Source organism: Juglans microcarpa x Juglans regia, chromosome 6D (assembly GCF_004785595.1).
Source record: "Juglans microcarpa x Juglans regia isolate MS1-56 chromosome 6D, Jm3101_v1.0, whole genome shotgun sequence".
NCBI classification, from domain to species: domain Eukaryota; kingdom Viridiplantae; phylum Streptophyta; class Magnoliopsida; order Fagales; family Juglandaceae; genus Juglans; species Juglans microcarpa x Juglans regia.
In genome coordinates this window covers 1,165,160-1,186,033 of record NC_054604.1, presented here as the reverse complement: position 1 = coordinate 1,186,033, position 20,874 = coordinate 1,165,160, and the positions used below count along the sequence as shown (strand labels likewise).

Here is a 20,874-nt window from a genome sequence, read left to right as displayed (position 1 = left end):
CGCAAGCACCGTACACTTCTTTTAAAAAAAATGTAAATATAGAATTTACATAAAAAAATTAATTTTTTAATAATAAACTCTATTTTTTTTCTAAACTGAGTACACGATACTTGCACAATCATAACTATATATATATATATATATATTTTTTATACGTACAGTTATGACTATATCTAACATTACTCGGAAAGGTATAATCTTGTATTACCAACGCAACTTGAGTTTCGGTAGAAACTTGCAACAATTGATATCATCACAATCTGAGCTCTCTGTGATTTTTACAAGAATAGAGATGGCCGGTGGACAAACATCAAAAAAGAAAAAAAGGTTACAAGTACAAAACTTTTGCCTCAATGCAAGTATTCATGCGACTCTAATCTTATTATAACAACACTGCAAAGAACGTCAAAAGAATCGACTACTACATTAAACCAGACAATAAATGTACCCCACAAGAAAATCAACATGCAATGGAATTCATCTGCAACCCCCCCATTAGCTAAATGCCCAAACTCTACAAATTAATCGTACTCTGTCTATCTGGAGGAGCAACACACTGCCACAAAGAACGATATGCTGGAATATTGGCTGCGTCAACCCCAAGGGCAGAGAGGTTGCGACCGTACTCCTGGTCAAAATATTTGTGAATTTGTGTAAGTATATGCACAAACGTGGGAAAATCTTAAAGGCGGTCATACAGATTATGTTTACCTGAATGGGCAGTACTGGTGTGCCGCTCAGCTTTGACCGCTCACTAGTACAAATTTTTCTTTTTATTTGTTGCTTTTTTTTATTTATATTTTTTTAACATATTTAAATACTTTGAAAAAATAATAAAAATATACCAATACACTAATAATCACTTTCTTAATCAGTAAGTAAAAGAAAAAAATTTTTAAAAAAATTCATTACATGAGCGGTCAAAATGAGAGAATAAAATGAAACGGTATAGTAGCATTATTCTTACCTGAATATCAAGGAATAGTTGCATACAGATCTTGTCCGTGTCAGACACATTATGATCTGACACATCAGAGCTTGCTCCAGCTCGTCTTTGTGCCCCTTGCCGTATTCTCTGGAGTGAAGACTCTGTTTTCCTAGCCTGGTCATAATGAAAATGGAAAATATTAAAGATAATATTTCAATTCTAAATACTGTAAGCCAAAGGGAATCCTAGAAGAATAAAAATTTTACAGAACTAACTGGCATTTAGAAACTAACCACGCTGACAAGATCAGCAGCTAATTCGTAATAACGACCAGTGATCTCAGTTGCAGCACCATGCAGTAGTTCGTTCTTAATTTGCCTAGTCAAGTATATTGTAGCTCGCTCTCCATCCAAAAGAGCCTGGAAGGAGTTGGTTGGTAAATGTAAAAATTATAATTAAAAAGTTATCTTCCATGTTAATCTGCAAGTGTAGAGTTGGCAAATGAACTTGAATCGTAACAAGTGTTGCATCCACAGATGAATGTGGCCAAAGCCCCAAGTACCGTCCAGTGAGTAAAATTAACAATCAGACATCCATATCGATGACCTATATTTATTTACTAGTATCGATCAATCTACTGTGGAAAAAATAGGTCAAATCTATAAGGTAATTGGGTTTCTAGTAGATAGGATATACTAACAGAAAAAAGGTCAGTAAAAATTATCCAAGTAACTATTGTTTTTTTAAAAATTCTTCTCATCATCCTCACACCACACACCACATATAATTTTTTTTTATTTTTTTCTCTTACCAAATGTGTTGTGTATGGATGATGAGTAGAAGAAATCAATTAGTTTAGAAAGAATAAAACCAAAAAATATTTAAAAAAAATAACATAAAATAAAAATAAGTGTGATTTGTGAAAATGATGAGTAGCAAAACTCTTACTTTTAGGTCTCTTTCCATATTCTGATGTATGCAAAAAATGGATTAGATAAATCTGACACTTCAATGCACAGCCTCACCAAGTATACAAGCCCATGTAGTACGCTGAAACTTAATGGACCTATTGTAGGTTGCCTAGCTTTTTCTCATGTCCACATTCCAGATTTCATATACATTGATCATGCTAGTTAACTCAAATGGTACAAGCATACATATGCCATGTTTGAATTCTAAAAGGCCTCAATAATCAAGAGATTCAATGAAGATGGTATATACAAGAAGATGCGAGAGGTTCTCATCCTTAGGCCATCACATATCAATAATCAAACGAAGCTGATAGTTTCCTGTCTGAGATCATTTAGAATAATGAAATCTACACTTGGTTTTAAACTGCTGCTTTGAAGGAAACAATCAAGGAATCTAGCAACACCAGATACTTGGATAGCACGAAAGATAACAAGCTCAGTATTGCCCATGAAAAAAAAAAAAAGAGGATGACAGAAAACAACTATAAATTAAAAATAATTGCACACCTTCAGGGGTCGCAATACCACAGACACATATGGTGAATGTCTGACAGGAAGAGGTTTATTAGTCATCCTGTAAGTTGCGGTTATTCCCTTCAGCTGTCTCAAGTCCTACATTTATTTTTGAGAAAAAAAATATGAACCGAAAAAAGGTTCAGAACTTATAAAAACATTCAAACATATGAACAAAAAAATAATTCCAGATGCTAACAAATGATATGGGGCATAAGATATTCAGAATCCACAGTTCCACAGCTCGATTAGCAGATAAATCAAGTCATCACCACACCTATCACTATCAAGAAAACATTTGAAGCACCTTGTCACCTTCCATGGCCAATTCAAACAATAGAATTAAAAAATTATAACTTACCTCAATTGACTTTTCGACTAGTGCCTCTATTATTGTATTAATTAACAGAGGAACCAAATCCTTCAATGACTTTCCACCTTGTAAAATGCTCTGTTTTATTGAATCAAGAACATCGGCAGAGCATGAAGACAGAAGTTCGAGTACTCGTTCCAGGTAGTCACCACAAATCTCCTTGGCCAGAAAATTTATGTCATGAATGATCTGCAAATCCAATAATCTCTATCAGTTTGTGAGTTATCAAAATGCATGTTTGATTTTTCTTTTGAGACAAATTCTTTTATTCCTAATTCATGTGACATGTTTACAGAAAGTGATAAGTAGCCTAGGCTAGTCTGAGCCATCAATCTAAGACATATTATTAGGGGCATGAAAGAAGGAACAAAATATTTCCATAATTCTTCATCTTTTCTAGTGTGGCAAGCTATATTACTAAGCAAGACTACAACACATGCCCACAGTTGAGAACAGAAGATCCACAAATCACAGACCAGCATGCTGTATATTGGCAAACTAAAGGACCAAGATCAATACAGTGAATAAGGATATAGTGCTCACATAAATAAAATCCTCTGGGACAGCTGAAATAGCCCATTCACATCCAGGGCTGGAGCCTGTATTACCCACCACTTTACGAGCAGCCAGTCCAGATGACAACCAATTTGAGTATCTAATGCATATTAAAAAATAGGCAGTTTCAATATATCGGCTGAATATGGTAGAAACTTTCCAAGTTTCAATAAAATAACCTCGAAAGAAGCTGCAAAGATAATCGAAGAAACTTGTCAGCGCAAGAGAGGACAAGAACATCTTCTCTCCAGCAGGATCTCAAGCTCTCCAACAAGGTAACACTTTGTTTTAAAGTCAATTCAAGAGAACTTCCTTGAGCAGAAAGAACATTTTGAACCGGCACAAGACTGGTGGCATTAAGTGCAGAATCTAAAGCCCCTGCTATTTCCTGAAACCTGAGGTAAGAGTAGTTTAAAGAGCAGCCCACATCATCAAGTAATCTACTTAACCCAATTTATAAGAAGACAAACCATAATAGAGTTGCAGAGGGTACCTCAAAGAGAAATAAACCCCAATGTTCCATTGCTTCATGAACTCAACGTAGACAGCTTCTGATCGGAATTTAGCAATAGCAGATCTAGATGGGCAGTACCCTTGCATGAAAATCAGAGCTTATTAGGTAAAATGAACGAGATGCTCTATATGCATAACCCATGTAAGATTATGGTCATTTTAGTTGAGTCAAAGTTTTTACAATCTTTTTTCTTATCGGTAGTTGTGTCAGAGTTTTCACAATCTTGAACGTACAATCTAAGAGAGAGAGAGAGAGAGAGAGAGAGCTGATCACTACCTTCTAGAAGAGCCAAGAAATCAAGGCTTGATTTATAATTTTTTAAGAATTCCATGGGTCTTCCTGGAGAAAAAGCGCCTGGTTTTCCCTTTTGGATTGCAAGAAGAACCTCTTTAAGGATGGAATTGGCCAAGAAGTCAAACACATGCAAGCCTGAATTTTCTGTACAACCCAACCGGCATCCCACCAGTTAATAGCATTCAAAAACAATAGACATGAATTTGTACCTACAGAAACAGCTGATTATCTGACATGCCATAACATGACATTTTTGTCATATTTGGTCAATCATCCAGATATTGTTGTAGCCAAGAAAGAATGAAGTCAACAAGGTTCGAAAGTGATAATTGATGATGCAATGCATACTCAATTGGGGCTATGAGCAAAGACGTGCTTTATAAAAAAAAAAAGGCATACATGCTTCATTTGCAAAGCTATTGCTTATAGATAAGTTTCATGGCAAAGCACAAATTAATAGGCTGGAAGTAAAAGATAGAAGCAATCAAAATATGATCATATAAATCTAAGAACGACTTTTGTAAAATAAAGACTGATGTGACTGCACCAATGGATGAATTTTTTCATTGTCAGGTACTATTTAAGATCTTAGGTTTTTTAATGGAAGTTCCATTCTCACAACCTTAGCTCATCATAAAATCCGAGATAGTTTAAGTTGTTGGTATCAACAAAAAATCTCGATGGCAATACCTGTAGAAGAAATTTCCAGTAAGAATTTACAGTCTTTATCTATACTTTGCTTGATTTGCTGATAATCATTCTCGAGTTCATCTGTGTATGACCCTGCAACTACCGCTGATGTCTCATGCGGGATAATTTTCTGTATCAATGGAGCAACTATGGTTGTACGAAAAATTTCTTCTGCACTCCTAGTGTTATCAATAGCGGCATAGGCACGTAAACAATTGTAAATTGCATTCGCATCCTGGTGCTCAAGCCCATCTGTGAAACAATGTCCTAAAATTGCATCTAATATTAGGCTAGCACTCTGAATCCTCTTCTCCATGTTTTCAATGAAGGGCAGGTTCTGTACTGGCATAATATAGAAACGAGATGAGCACAGAATGAACAAGGACCAAAGACTCAATGAACCAGGATATGCTTTTTTAAAATCATAACTTCAATTTTTAAAAAATGCAGTTACTGATAAAAAAAAATGAACACATGAAGTTGGGTACTAAGAGATTTAAGGGAATGAGATCCCCATAGCAAGAAAATTAAACGTTAGGCTACGTTGGGTAGTGAGAATACTTGAGAAGTGTTGAGAATGTTTGTGAATAGTAGTGAAAAAGTAATAATAGAATAATGAATAGTAGGTAAAAAGTAATTAATAGTAAAAAAGTAGGTGAAAAGTAATAATAAAGTAAGAAATAGTAGTGAGAGTACTTGAGGTACTCTTGGTACCCAAACGTAGTAAATCTTTCACGTTATAGAACATGCTAATATTAGCTCGCCCATCAGTTAAATTGTAGGCACCAATTTTGCACGACCCACCCCTACGAGAAAACTGAAATTCATTCTTTCCTTTCCCCAATTAAATGCTGAGGCTGAAAATAGCATTTGCGTCCTGCCAGCCCATCTAGCATCTAACAATAAGCTTGCACTTTGAATGCCCTTCCCTTTTTTTTTTTTTTTTTATGAGTAAAAGTAAAACTTTATTATAGGAAAAGACATAGCCCAAGCACACAGGGAGTATACACAGAATATGCCTAAGTACCACTAAGCATGAGTGAGGGATACAAGCAAATTATGAAAACTGTCCTGTTTTGACAAAGAAAGACAGTATACATTCCTAGGTATCACCATTTTTCTGTTATATAAACATGCATAAAGGTTGGGTTATCAATCAACTCTTTCAGTTCAGAAGTCTGACACACCAACACACACTCTTGACCTCTTCCTCGATCTCATACAACACATCAATAGAGACAATACCATGCACACAAACACATAATTCAGTAAGCAACCCTTTTTAGCTCCCAACCCTTTTTAGCTCCCATGCTTCACATGGCAGAAACTTTTTTCAGATTCATTGAGTCTTGAACATCCTTTAACAGAAATCTCTGTTTCCCTTTGGACCTCATATAATGCTTACTCATTGATCAATCTTTTTTAAACCCACCTTAGTCACTTTCCAACTACAAATAATTAGTCTCTCAGAACAGCTAAGAACACCATACCTTGGTATCTTCAACCATCATGTCATATAATTTATAACTAATTTGCTTGTTGTGCCTCTTACAAGCAACTTTCCCAACTTCTCAGAAAATCAATACTTACAATAAACTCAAAATTATTTTCTTCTCCCTACTCTTCCCCTCCACATGCATACACTCATGCAAAGCAGACATATAACTCCACTATCCTCCTTTCATTCTCACAAAGAGTTAAAAGATATAAAATGAATAAGAAATAATATTATCTCTACTGTTTTCCTTTCCTAACAGTTAGTCTTTATAAGAAATAAAAGGCCTGAAGAACACCTCTATAGTTACAGATCAGAAAAAGATGAGTATGCAACAAAGAAAGACCGATGTTATTTAAGGTTGTTGGTGAGAGAACTAATGGTCAAGCTGGTAGATTTAAACAGATATATATCTTCCATAATAGTTCAAAAAAAATGTTCCTACTCTTCTTTAAGCATGTTAACTTTAGTTATCTTTATTTTATTATTGTTAACTAACAGTCAAGCTCCATTCAAACTTTTATTCACTAGCATCATTCCCCAAGCTTCCTACTTAAGAAGCAGCATCAATCTTAATACTCTTGTTCACTTTAAATGTCATGATAAATTTATCATGCAGGATCTTATTGTCAAAGAAATAGGCAATTGAAAGAACCCTAGATAAAATGTCAAACATGTATAAATGTGGCAAAAAGAAAAAACCAAATGTGAGGGAGAGCAATAAAAGACCTGTGCATGAGCCATATAGAACTTCAACCGATTCATCTCACTGGCAATTCTCTCCAAAAGCATGCTCTGAGTCTCTCTGAGGTTTGTCCCATTCTCAACATGTTGTGTGGAAATCCCATTGCTTGTAGAATTCTTGTCTGCCAAATCTGCATCTCCATTTGACCAATCAGCAGGCATACTCGGTAGTTCTTTTATTAGTTTTTCGACCTGCACATTAGACCATTGTATTGTACAAAAATAAACAGGGATCCAGATCTGCAATAAGCCAAGAATCAGATCCAAGGCCTCTAAAGGCAATTGAACCAAAATTGTAAATTGAACCTGAAAAACACACAGTTACAGTTCATAAAATTGTTTAGCTCACTGAAATCAATATAAGACTGCAAATATTTCCGCTCTATTTGAATTCTACAGAGTGTGTCATCGAGTTTGCAAGAACCAAAGCTGTGCAGAAATTCCAATTATGTCAAACTCAATCATAGTGCCTTCATTATCCAAATGTTATATTGTGTGATCTATGTAATTTTAAATCTAATTCCACATACATTAGTAAATTAAGCAACCTCAGAATGAACTCCAAACTAAAGCAGCCACTTAATAAGTCACAAATGTTATCCTAAATGAGGCATTGCTAACCTGTTACAGATACGAAAATCAAATCTTATGCTCATCTGTTCTAAATCCGACTAAGCTCAAATAAGATCCACAAACAAACACGCAGACGTACCTTCGACACCACTTTAAATGTGTCGAGCAAAAGCTCCAGGGTCTCTCTCGCAGACGCGGCCTCCGACCTCTGATTCAACCCATTTCTGAGAGCCACGAGCGAGCGATCCACGGAAACCCTGTGCTGCTCGATCTTTTCTCGGAGCTCGACCAGCGGGGCCCGCATTCGCACCACCGAAGCATCAACATCCACGAGTTTGGTACTGAGGTTAACGAAGTCGGTGTAGTCGCGGTTAATCAGGTCGATGAGCTCGTGGTTGAGGGAGGCGAGATGGGCATCGAGTTCGGATCGGAGCGTATCAAAGGGAACGAAGGTTCGGAGCTCGGAGATGTAGGATTCGGAGTCGAAGTTCGCGGAGAGGAAGAGAGAGGGCTTGAACCAGAGTGGGTGAGAATCGAGAGGGTCGGAGAAAAAGTCCGTGGCGGATCTCGGCGGTGTTGCTGCCGGGATCGGATCCGCCATTCTGAAATCGACTTTCCTTGTTGTGTTTGGCTTCAGAGAAAATTAGCTTCCTCTTTATATATGGGGAGAAAAACGAAATTAAAATTTATGCGTTTGAATGAAATTGAATTAAATGCGAGAAGTAGTGTGCAGAACCTCGGTAAGACTTGACTTGCACTTGCAGGAGATGCACCCAAATTTTCTCGGATCTCAGGACCTTAACCTTAACCTTAAGAAATATTTTTGGGAGCAGCCACTGTTTCTCTACATCCAGCGCACACCTGACGTGGGCAGCAAATGCACTGTTTCATTGAGGAGTTCTTCTACGGATCAGCTTATTGTTCACGACGGATCCGTAGCACATCTAAGCTATCTCTTTTTTTTTTTTAAATAATATTTTAAACGCTTATTTTACCCAAACATTTACCCCTAATGCATTTCGAATTCGTTCGTAGAAGCCATCCCGCATCACCCAGCACCTGCATTGCCTGCCCAACGCCATCCCGCGACGGCCATCACTAGGTCTAGCGCCGCCCCACCCCGCGCCGCCATCCCTCTGTCCTGAGCCACCCTTATTCCTCCTCTGTCGCCCCTTGTTCCTCTACCCAGTGCCACCCCGCAACGGCCACCCCTCAACCCAGCAACGCCCGACTCTCGAAACCTATTGCTATCTCACAAGGTATAATTTTTCCTGGGCATTGTATCCTTGTTGTCAATATGGTGATGAAATATTTATCCTTTGATTTTGTTTCTAGACAAGCATTGTGTTTACTCTTAAAGAAGATCTTGGTGTACTATTCAAAGCTTTATCAGTCTTCGCTCTGAGGGGCATTAATTTGTCTAAGTTAATCTCCAATAATAATTAAGTTTTTAAATTTCAATGTATCAATAGGCTTTGATTGTTTTAATCTATTTTGGATAAATTTTAGATTGCAAGTCGAGCATGGAAACAACATCCTTTGAGTGTTGTTGATAATTCCAATGAAGGGAGTGCCAAGTGAGTGCTATTATCTTTTGAATTCATATTTGCAATAGTAGAATTTAATGTTTGAGCTATCCTGGAGTTAATATGCATGTTCACTAGTGTTAAATGTTATGGATGGGGCTTTCTTTTTAGTAATTGTTATGAAAATTAGACCAGGTGGAATTAAATAATATTTATCCAGCAAAAGAATTCATGGAAATAGAAAAGAGAACAAATGGTAGGACTCAATTCTATCAACTTGATGTATTTGTTGTCACATAAAAGCTATTTAAGAAGTTCATTGGTTAAGTTGTAGAGAGATTTCTCAAAAAAATCTTTGAAAGCGATCTGGACTCCTTGGAAATAAATTACTCTGAAAGCGATTTGGCTCCAATTTGATTATGTTCCAATTCCTATTAATGCTCAACTGGCTTCCTATATGTCCTCATATCACAAAAGACAAGCCTTTGGTATGAAATTCATACATCCTCTTTTAATATTACTTCTGTTTCTCTTTCTATACAATTTCTTTTAGTCAGTCAGAGATTAAGTAATCATGGTTAGGATAATTAAATTACTCCGATGATACAATTTCTCTTCCCATACATCAGTAGTAAGTTTCTTAAAGTTGGTTCCCATAATAACTGCTTACAGATGACATGATGCACCATATAACAAGAAACTAATCAACTAATAAATGCATTGGATGTAGACTGCTTTCTAGAATTAACTGTAATGCTAAATGCCATAGCTACTTTCCATTGCTTCTAATTTAACCTAAAGTTGATATGAATATTGTATGAAGTTGTGTTTATATTGTCCACGATAGGCGTTGAATCATTTTATTTCTTGTTGGTGTGCTCAGTAGTTGAAATTGATCAGCTTCCACAATTGAAATCTGCTGCACCGATTACTTAAAAAATAAAACTGCAAACCTGATGACTTCAACAGACACTTAGAATTTATTTGCTAATAATTTATTAATATAGGTAGGCATAGCCAAGTATACTGGATGTATATAAGAGAAAACATCTAACTAGGAAGAAGAAATATTATAAGGAAATCATAAACATTAAGCTCATTAAAATCTAAAGCTATTGCCTAGGAAAAAGTGTTGAAAAAGAATCTTCTGAGTTCCTCTAGCAAGTGTTCCTTATCTCAGCGCACCAATATTTTTAAAGCTGTAAATTGAAAAATATTGTTTGTAATTCATAAATGTGGTACTTTGGTTAAGATGTCCATAATCAAAATAAGCCCACTTGTCGCCTTTTACCTCCTGGAAGCTTCGTTACAACTTTTGAGGACTTTACAACAATACTTTCACTTTAAGTGTAGTTGTAGTTTTTATTTGTTCCAAATGAACATATCATACAAAAGCAAGCAGTATGAGACCTTCTTTGGGCTACACTATTTGCGTCACTGTGGAAACCCAACTACACAAAAATTAAATCACATAATTTGGCTGCACTGGCGCGTGATACTGTCTCTGTCATATAATAGATGTTCTGTTTTGAAATGATATAATTATTAACAAAAGGGTAAACAAACGGTGATCTTCCTAAAATGTTCTTATATTAGAGGTGGAATGACTTTTAATAAAACTCACTTTTTGACAAAAAAAAAAAAAAATTGTGGAATATATGACATTGAAGAAGTAAGAACTCTCACTTTTAAAAGTGGACATATATATTTGGACTTCCCATAAATTAAAGTATAAAATTTAAATTATGGAAATAATAGCAAATGTTTTCTGTCATGTCTTTGTGCTAGATTTCTTTCAATTTGGTCAATTTTCTTAATTATACACTTTTCTATACTTCGTTTATCTATATACAAGATTTGTGTTCCTCTAGCGTTATTTTGAAATATGTGTTTGCTAATCCGAAAATTTTTTTTGTGAGTTGATGCTTTTAAAATCGTCTCTCTATTCACACGTGGCTTTCAATAGCATGTCATGGTCCGAAGGGCCCTGCCTTGGAGAGGTTCTCCGACATAAAAAAAAAAAAATAGCATGTCACCCATCTGTCCTAACCATCTGCAATAATTTATTTCTCTACGATGTTTTTGTTTATTTTCATGCATTGTTTCTCAATTAAACATCACCTATTGCAAGGTAAAGTGGTGGAGTTCGTAGTTCCTGAATTATTAAGAAAATATTTTTTTTTCAAAGTTATTTTTTGTTATTATTTTGAGGAGCAAACGTGTCTAGTTTCATTTCTTAAAAACTTCATGACCACTTTTTTTTATTGCAGATATTAGATGGTGTGGGATACAAATTCTATCAGTCATTCTGAAAAAGAGCTGCAGACTTCAGTTAGCTGCAAGACTAGCTTTGTCGTTGGGAACTTTTATTGAAGTTAAGATGTCTGATGAGCAGCTAGCAGTACTACTATAAAAACTCTGAAGTCCTTTGGTGACAACCACTTTTTCATTCAGTTTGATGTGGAGCATAAGCAAAGAACATAGTTGATGTGTTTATCCAATAAGATCTTGGTTGTAATTGTGGACAACTATTTTAGACTGTAATTCTGGTATGCTCGGTTGTAATGCTCAGCTATAAATTGTAATTGTGGACAGATCTTGGTTGTAGTTGTAGACAAATATTGTTAAGTGTAATGATGTTGACAAATTGGTTATTGTAATTCTAGAAACATTTTGGTGGTTAGTTTATTTTTGGTGGTTAGTTTATTTTTTGGCAGAGTTTGGTTCTAATTTTGGACAGATTACCCTATGATTTTGGACAGATTACCATATAATTTTGGACAGATATTATTATTATTACAATCACAATCAACAGAGTGCAATGTAAACAATTACATTATAAACATGTTTTTGTATGTAACATTCAAAGTTACATTCTAAAATGTCCTAAAAATATTACAACATTTCGAAAAGACATTAACTGGAACTGTCCAATCATGCAAAGGAGCATAATTTGCACTTGACCAGTGCAATTGTCCTATTCCAATTTTTTTGATCTGCATCCGATCTAAAGAGGCCCTGAAATCGTTCATCAAAATTTATTATCATAAGCTAGTAGAGCAATTTACATTCATTGTTGTCCACTCTAGGGGACAATTGCTAAAGGGGCTAAAATTGCTTGAAATAATAATATTTGATACGCCAACAAGAGCAAAAAATATTGCATCATATGCCTCGGACCACAATAGAATATATAGCCAGAATATCTTGAGTCCTAAGAAATAAATAGTTTTCCAGTTGCTGCTCTCGTAACTCTGTAAAAGGAAACAAAAAATTAATTAATTTTTCTTGTTAGAGCCATTCATGTCACTCATGTAAAAAACATGAGTTCAAGCAATGGAAGTTATATTTGTGTCTTCATCGACATAGTTCTGTAAAATGTACTTTGAGATTATCCTCTTGGATTCAGATCATTAAATTTTACCAATTGCAATTAGTTTTGTTTTAGAATCCAAATTAGTGGAGATGTGGGATGCAGATATTTTTCTTCAAGGGTTCAAAACGATTGACCACTGTCACGAGATCAGCTATGGTGATGAAACCAGCCTTGTGTACTTTATAAGCTTGAAAATTAGATTGAGCAATAGGTGGGAGTACTAGCCAATAATCTAGGATGACCTTGAATTTACCATTTTCAACTGTGTCTAAGCCTTGACCAGAAACAAAGTGTTTCAAGCAAAACAAACATTGAAAACTTCCATACTCCTTACACATTGAAAATTTATTATTTCCTTGACTGAACGATTAAAGTAGCATTTGATGTGTTAAGACTGGTACAATATGGCCATATTCAGAACAGGCTAATAAGAGCCCTATCTAGTAAAATGGTCCACCACTAAGACCTCCAAACCATGCAGCTGTTAGCTACATCACCAACACAAATCAAACAAACTTATATGCATCTTCACCAAAATTCAGTGGAAGCTTTTCTTCCCTTTTGGGAGCAAGGTCCCAAAATATAACAACAGAATTGAAAATACATTTTTTACTGCAAGGTTACACATGCCTCTCGTGGCTTTGTGAAAATGCTGAGAATGGACAATTAAATGTCAATGTGGCTGTTTGTGTCACAAGCAAGAAAATTAAAAAAATGTATTAATCATGCCCCCATTAAACACTCGAAGCAAAATTTCACAGCTGCAAATCATACAGAAAGAGAATGCTCCAATTAAATTATCGAGTAAACAATCCTCCAATTCAAGGTTCACATTCATTCCTTTATTCCAAACGAATAAACATGTTATGAAAAAATCAACAGATCATGAACTCAAATCATTCTTCTCATTTTCAAAAAAATGGAAAAGCCAATGCAAGTAAACCATACTACATTCATATGTGAGAACAAAACTTCAGTCGCACTACATTCACGCAACCAACAATGAGCTCGTGAAAAAAGACCACTCTGATTTGAAAAAAAGATGTAAATATTAAGCTCCCGATACCTATACTTCCCGACAGGGAGGGCTTAGTCTTTAAGCATGTACAAGCAAGAAACCGGTCGAAAGGGTTTAGTGCTATCGAGAGAGAGGGTTGTGCAACAAAGCCATGAGAGGTAACATCTACAGGAGGGTACCATTAGTCTTTAGTTTCTAGTAAATATAGAGAGAAAAAAGATATTAAGTAAACAGAGAATTTTTTTTTTCAAAAAATGTATGCCTAAATCCTAGAATTACAGATTATTTACCCTCCCGCAGATCTGAGGGCTCGAGTCAGTGGACTGAGTGCCACCTCGCATCAGTGGACTGAGGACTGCCTCATGTCGGTGGACTGGGGGAGGGCCTCGTGTCGAATGGACTGAGGGCTTCGTGCTGGTGGACCGTTCGGGACCGAGGGCTGAGGTCGTGGTGGTGAGGGCTTGGCTTCGAGGGTTGAGATCGAAGAAGACGAAGAGCTGAGGAGGTTCGAGAGGGGGATTTGAGAAATCGATAGGAAATTAGAGAGGACACATGCGTTACGTTAGTTTTGTTAGAGGGTCTTTTTGGAATTTTACTTGAGCCACATAAGGTATGCAGCGGCTACTCCCCAAACAGGGGCTACTCCCCAGAGTTATTCTTCATTGAGTGAGTTGAGATTGAGACGAATTCGAGAGAGAAATGATGGATGAGAAAGAAAAAGAAAGAGAGAGAGAGAGAGACAATGAGGGATGAGAGAGATCTGATGAGAGAGAGACTCGATGAGAGATAGAGCTAAGATGAGAGAGAGAGCTGGCGAGAGAGAGAGATGATGAGAGAGAGACACTGCAGAGAGAAAGAGGAAGAGAGAGATAGGTGATGAGAGAGAAGGGGTATAAGGTTTGCATTTTGCAAAACAAAACAAAAATACACGTAAGGTGTGCTCGAGAAAGGTTGGGTATAGGGCTGTAAATGATCCAGTCTGTTCGATAGTTCGCTCAGTATTCGTTCGATTAAACTTGAATCGAACTCGACTCATAAAAAAAAAGTTCATTCCTGAAAGTAGATACCCTCTCGATTTGTAAATGACACATACTCAATAAAACTCGACTCAACTCGACTAAGGCTCATTAAGACCCGCTCGTTTATGCTCGAGTCGACTCATTAGCTCGACTCGATTAAAACACATTCATATATTAATAAATATATACATACACCTATATATATATACATATATATGTATTAGCTAATAATATAAGCATACCACTTTTATAATTAAATATATAATATGTAATTTAATTATTTATTTTTATATAGTGAATATACTTCATAGGTATATTTTATAATTTGTATAATAATTAGTTGATAAAATTTAATAATTTCATATACTAGTATGTGGGAATTATATATGAAATAGATATATGCTACCATATTAAGTGTATGTATTAATAATATATATAGGCATATAATATATTGTTATTTTGGATAAATATCAACTAGTTAAATATTAATTATTTATAAATTTTTTAAAATTTTATAATTCAATAGAGATTCTACTTGTTAGTTGTATAATTTCAATATTAGATCTTTTATTTTTTTATTTATTTAATTCATTAATTATTAAATCTTATTCAACAAAAAAAAAAAACAATTAGAGCTCGAGCTCGAACTTGTTTGTGGGATGAGCTCGAGCTCGAATTGAAAGTTAAGCTTATCAAGTTGAGCTAACTTTCAATTCGAGCTCGAACAAAGAATAAAAAAAAAATCTCGAGCACGGACTTAACCTCAAGCTCGAAAATTTTGAATTGAGCCGAACTCGACAAGTCAAAGACCGGCTCGGCTCGACTCGATTACGACCTTAGTTGGATATGGGCGGGAAACAAAAATGAGAAAAATCGGGGAGATTGGAATTGGGCATGAGTCAGCATGTTTTGGAGTAAACAAAAAATGAAACGGTGCGTTTTATTCTTCCTTCAAAACCCACGCATTTCACCATTCTACTTCTCCATTCTTCTTCTCCCAATAGTGTCTGGATCCCTAACCCTAACCCTAACCCCTTCCTTCTCATTCATGTCCTAACCTTAAGCCACTCTGCAAGCCCCAAGTTAGAACAGTCTCCAATCTCCTCCTCGAGATACATTCTCATACACTCCGTATCGTTTCCTTGTTCCTACCATCGGTATATCTCTCCCTCTTTGTATTTTTGTTTCGATTTTGATTGTTTGTATTGTGGATATGTTTTGATTTTTATTGTTTGTATCTAGGATGCAATATGTTAGGTTGTAAAAATTAGTTTTTTAATTTGTATTTATTAGATGAATTTTTAATTTGGGTACAGAGCATGTTTTTGGATTAAAATCAACATAAACAAAGAAACGATATTCAGATGGGTTGGTTTTCTTCTATTTTTGTATTTTAATTTCCACGAGATTACGTGCAAATCAAAACATACTTTGGTAAATATAGCGTTGATATCTATATTTAACAATTTGCTTCAAATTGATACAGTCATATGACATTTTATTTACTTAAAACATTGAAAAAGTTAACAAACTTTATTTCTTATTACTTATTAGATGAAGTTGATTAAAACTTGACAGGACGTAAATCTAACACTAGATTATTGCAGTGATTATGATGGCTTAACTAAATCTAACACTATCTTATTGCAGTGTTAATCCATCATATGGGATTGAAAATGTCGGCCTAAAAAGATGCTGAATATGGATAAGCTTGTAGAAAAATGATGGCTTAACAACCAGTTGTTTGTTTGTTGGTCATTAGGGATTATCAAATTGCAAATATTTCAAATGGGCAAATAGTCATGAAGACAAAAAAAAAGAACTTGTGAAGAGAGGAACTGAATTGTTGAGGAATGAGGAGGAGTTTCGAAAAAGAAGAGATTGTGAAGATAGAGTTGGGAGTCCACAAAAACCAAGTCAATATTCAAAATCAATAAGCAGACATCCATCATAGTTTTGGGAACTATGTACATTGTATTTTTGAAACTTTGTTGTGTATAATCTCGACGAACTAGTGGCTCGCTTTGTTGTATGGGACTTAGTCTTTGTGTTTAGTGCCAGATACAATGACTTCTATGTTTTGGTAGCAAAAAATTAGTTATGAAAGAATATGTTTTTGTTGTAAGGGACTTAGTCTTTGTGACATTATGTTGTCTACTAACGAAAATTGTTAAAATGACATGTTGTTTTAAGGCTAAACTCGTGGTTATCACATTATTATGTTGAATATTGCTAGTGCAGAACAGATCTTCTAATCCTTGAACTAGTATATAAATTCCCCATTTGATAATTGGATGGGTGTATGTACCGCATTGCCAATGTAATTCGACAAATGATGCAATAATCTATACTGCTCCATTATTCGTTTCCTTGTTATTGGGTAAGGATTCATTTGTGAACGAGCTTTAAACTCCCCAGCAAGGCTGGATATATCATCCTTAGAAGTATTTGGACCCTGTAATTTGGAATCAGTTGGTTTCATAATATCCAATCAACGTATAAAAATCTGTAAGGAGACCTAGGTATGTAATTGGTAGATAAATTGAGAAATTAAAAAAGAAAAAGAAATAAATAGAAATCTGTAAAAGCTGGGTACTAACTCAATTAACCATCCAAATTAACTAGTCTTGAATTAACTCACCTAAGACAAGCATTTTTAGTGGCAAATTGTTCATTCATTCGAGAATAGCATTTTTAGTGGCAAACTGCAAACTGTTCATTCATTCAAGACAGGCATTTTTAGTGGCAAATTGTTTATTCATTCAAGAAAATTGTTAAGTTACTGACAAACGACTTACTATTTCTTTGAATATGTTTGTCTAATCTGTTCATTCATTACTTTTCATTCAATATGCTTGTCTAGGGATGAATGAATTCTTCTCATGCTACAGATTACACAAGCATTGATGATCTGCACTTAAGGGTGAATATTTGAGAGATTAGACAAGCACAATGTAAGCATTCACCTACTTTTAAGCATTCATTAGGACAAGCATATTGAATAAAAACTATGAATATTTGATAGATTAGACAAGCACATTCATTCAAGACAAGCACAATCTGTTCATTCACCTACTTTTAAGCATTCATTCAAGACAAGCATATTGAATGAAACTGTGAAAAAGCAAGAGATTATACAAGTATATTCATTCAAGACAAGCACATTAGTTCATTCACAAATCTGTCAAATATTCACAATGTCAACAAATGACACATGCAACCATAACCAAATTCAACGTACAAAACCCAGAACCAACAATGTCAACAAATGAACCCAAGAAAATTAAAACTTTATAATCTAGACCAAAAATTTAGTGTGATGCAAAGGTCGGGCGTAATCTTGATTTGTGATAGCAATGTTTAAAATTTAAAAAGAGTACAAAAACTTACCAACCAAAGACGACGATGAAAGAGTTCACGTGGTTTGCTGAAGAGAACAACAAGATCTGAGAGGGGCTGAGTTGGGTGGCGGAGGACAGTATTCGATCCACAAAATGAGAGAGAGGCGTGAAGAAATGTGAGAAAGCCGTGAGAGATCCACAAAAAGGAGTGCGAAAATGGGGGACGAAACTTCAGAGGCAACGAACAGGAAGATGGGATTTGGGCTGAAATGGGGATTTCGTCATCCTCTGCTTCTTGTTTATGCTTTCTTTCATCTTCTTTTTTTTTTCAAATATAAAACAACCGCCGGCCACATCAATGTTCGGTGCGCAATCGGTACACGTTATTGCTTGTACGTAGAATAACTGTTTTAATAGAGTTATTTTATTGAAAAAGTCTAAACACAGGCGCAAGTCGTGAAGGCTTCTCGCACAACTTCCACTGTGTTTAATAAAACGATTCGTTTGGTGTTGAGTTGAAACGGTGCGCGTAGGAAAGAAACAAATTTCCCAAGTTCAGTTCCACCTCCATTCCCTCCTTCGATGTCAACCTAAGCCCCTTTCTCATATGATATCGTTATTGGGTTTGGACAAAATTCTCAGTTTAGGTTTTTCTTGGTGTTCAAGGAGAAAGAAAAAGAGAAAGTCGTATACTTGTACATAATTTTTTTTCCCTTTTTAATGGTTTTTGGGTTAAATGGTTTTGAGCTCTGAATGTCCTTTGCTGGAGAGGCGTTCTTAACGTGTTGTTGCTTTCGCCACGTTATCCATCTAAAAATAGAGGTTGAAATTGAAAGAGAATGATGCAAAACTTTAGCATCCCAGTATCATTTACCCTACGCTACCGTTAAATTCTCCGTTCTTTTAAATTTCTTTGTATTAGTGGTGACCATAATTTAGTTTTTGGCTTGGGTTCACTTTCCTTAATGATTGAAGTACTGATGGGTGTCTCTGACTTTGAGATCTCAAATATCTCTCTCTAGTCAGATGGAGATTCCATTCAACCATTGCAGCTTGAGCTCTGTGTGGTAGATGGATCATGGATGTAAAAAATTAATTAAAAAAAAGGTGATATTCTTGGTAGAAGATGGATCAACGTGGGAGAAAGACACTTTGGATGCAGAAATGGGCAACCATAATAGATGCCCCGTTAACTCCAATGTATTTTGTACAAATGAGTTTTGCAGCTATTAAGACTGCAAAAACCAACTTTTCTACACGGTATATTTGAGAGGGATTCAACTTTCAAGCATTTTTTGAGAGATCTCTACTCTCAAGACTTGGAAACCGCTATTCAAAATTTTCTGCGAAAAACGAAGTCTAGAGTTTTCCCTTTCTTCTTTCTCCATCCGTCCATCTCTCTCTTTTAATAAAATAAATACTGACACGTCAACGGAGTGCACATACAGCACAATTTATGCCTGAATGTAGCAAAACCCTATTTTATTATCAAGTCAGTATGTAGATTCAGATTCCTCCCTGACTTGGGACTTTGATTAGGGCATACCACTCTAAAAAATAAAAATATTCACTTGCCCCCTGAAAAGCAAGCTTTTCTAATGGCTCTTTGATATTCAGTGTCAAGTTCTTGGTGAAGAAAAAGAAAAAAAAAAATAAACATTTTCCCCAATAATATTTGCTTCAGATGAATAAATAGACCATTCACAGTAAATATCGTTAAGGAACAAACTCCTTCAACAGGCTCTACATGCATATACATACATCCATATAGCCAAATCGAAAGTATCATATGGTGTCGGTGGCACTGCTTATTGTTAAGTTCAAACAGACACCCCGTAAAGAATGACTACAAATATTTGCATAGGGTTCTCATTCTTTCTAATGCTTAGTTCTCATTCTTCTTCATGCTTATACATTTGAAAGAGAAGTTCTTTATGTTGGCAACAAGGGGATGGGGAACAAAACAAAAGCAGTGGAGCCAAGCCAAGAATTTGGAAGAGGCTTCACTCACTTTATTCCCACCTTCACAGATCTAACTCGAGGGGAAATAATAACTTACAAAGCCTATACTTCATTTTACAGACAAAATGGCTCCCTAGAAAGCCCTATAAGAAGAGCAAAATTCACTGAAACACGGGCTTAGAACCCAGTAGTAGAGAATTCTGAGGAAGAAAGAACCATTTGTGCAGGAAAGGCCTCACATGAAGTAGCTGAGAGCCGTTCTCCTTCTAGAACCCCCTTCACCATAAAGTTCATTCCATTGTAAAAGTTCAGTCATGTTCACGGATTCAGAGGAAACACTTGCACATACCTATTCCCACATAAAAATTAAAATGAATCAAAAGTCAATTGAAACTCTTTTTTTTAATAATACTAATAATAAAAAACAAAAGAAAGGAAAAGGTTGTGTTAGTGGATATTTAAGTTTCACTTTACCCGTTCGTGAGCATATTTAAAGTCATCCATGTTTAAAGGCCGTATATCTGCACTACCACTCAAAGCTGGAGCGGGTCTACCTTCTGCTAGAGCTGCAGCACCCTCCTGAAAGTTTAACATAATCACAGATGATTGATCTGCTTCTATACAAAGAGCACCTGCATCATCTGCTGGTAATAAATTTAAGTAAACAGATACGTTATTTCGGTTTTTCTCTTTTATGTTACAGTTCACTTCGATTTCACAGTTTCTTAAATGTGTGTTTTATTATTAATATTATTTGCAAGTCACATGCACCCAGTGGATTTTAAACCACCATCACCACCTCAACCCCATTAGTATGAGAGTAATGATACACAGGCGTAACAATGCCACTGAAATGTTAAAAACTGAAAATAATTTGCTATCCACACCTGATGAGATTCAAGAGCATGTTGTGCAGTTTTATAGTTCTCTCCTAAGTGAGACAGAAGCTTGGAGACCCAAAATTGATGGCTTGAATTTCGAA

At 35.6% G+C, this 20,874-nt stretch overlaps 2 protein-coding genes and 1 long non-coding RNA gene across 6 annotated transcripts in view; 1 reads left to right on the top strand and 2 right to left on the bottom strand.

Moving 5' to 3' along the window:
- Window positions 1-207: 207 nt before the first annotated feature.
- LOC121233976 (conserved oligomeric Golgi complex subunit 2) lies at window positions 208-8,284 on the bottom strand. Its single transcript, XM_041129764.1, has 12 exons — window positions 7,790-8,284; window positions 7,063-7,269; window positions 4,839-5,175; window positions 4,131-4,292; window positions 3,834-3,933; window positions 3,520-3,735; window positions 3,329-3,440; window positions 2,774-2,974; window positions 2,407-2,511; window positions 1,222-1,347; window positions 968-1,102; window positions 208-628 (listed from the first exon to the last, which is right to left on the bottom strand). The coding sequence occupies exons 1-12, from the start codon at window positions 8,249-8,251 to the stop codon at window positions 515-517; spliced, it is 2,277 nt and encodes a 758-aa protein (XP_040985698.1). The 5' UTR covers window positions 8,252-8,284; the 3' UTR covers window positions 208-514.
- A 3,235-nt stretch (window positions 8,285-11,519) lies between these two features.
- On the top strand, window positions 11,520-20,849 carry LOC121233985. Its single transcript, XR_005934275.1, has 4 exons — window positions 11,520-11,531; window positions 11,576-11,577; window positions 12,997-13,003; window positions 20,712-20,849. It is a non-coding gene; the product is annotated as an uncharacterized LOC121233985 (long non-coding RNA).
- Window positions 19,699-20,874, bottom strand: part of LOC121233975 — a 27,799-nt gene continuing 26,623 nt past the window's right edge. For all 4 annotated transcript variants that reach the window (XM_041129760.1, XM_041129761.1, XM_041129762.1 and 1 more), the window contains 2 exons: window positions 20,367-20,471; window positions 19,699-20,241 (listed from right to left, as the gene is read on the bottom strand). In XM_041129760.1, the coding sequence (XP_040985694.1) occupies window positions 20,128-20,241; window positions 20,367-20,471 (219 nt within the window). In that variant the 3' untranslated portion in view covers window positions 19,699-20,127. The remainder of the gene's footprint in view (window positions 20,242-20,366; window positions 20,472-20,874) is intronic.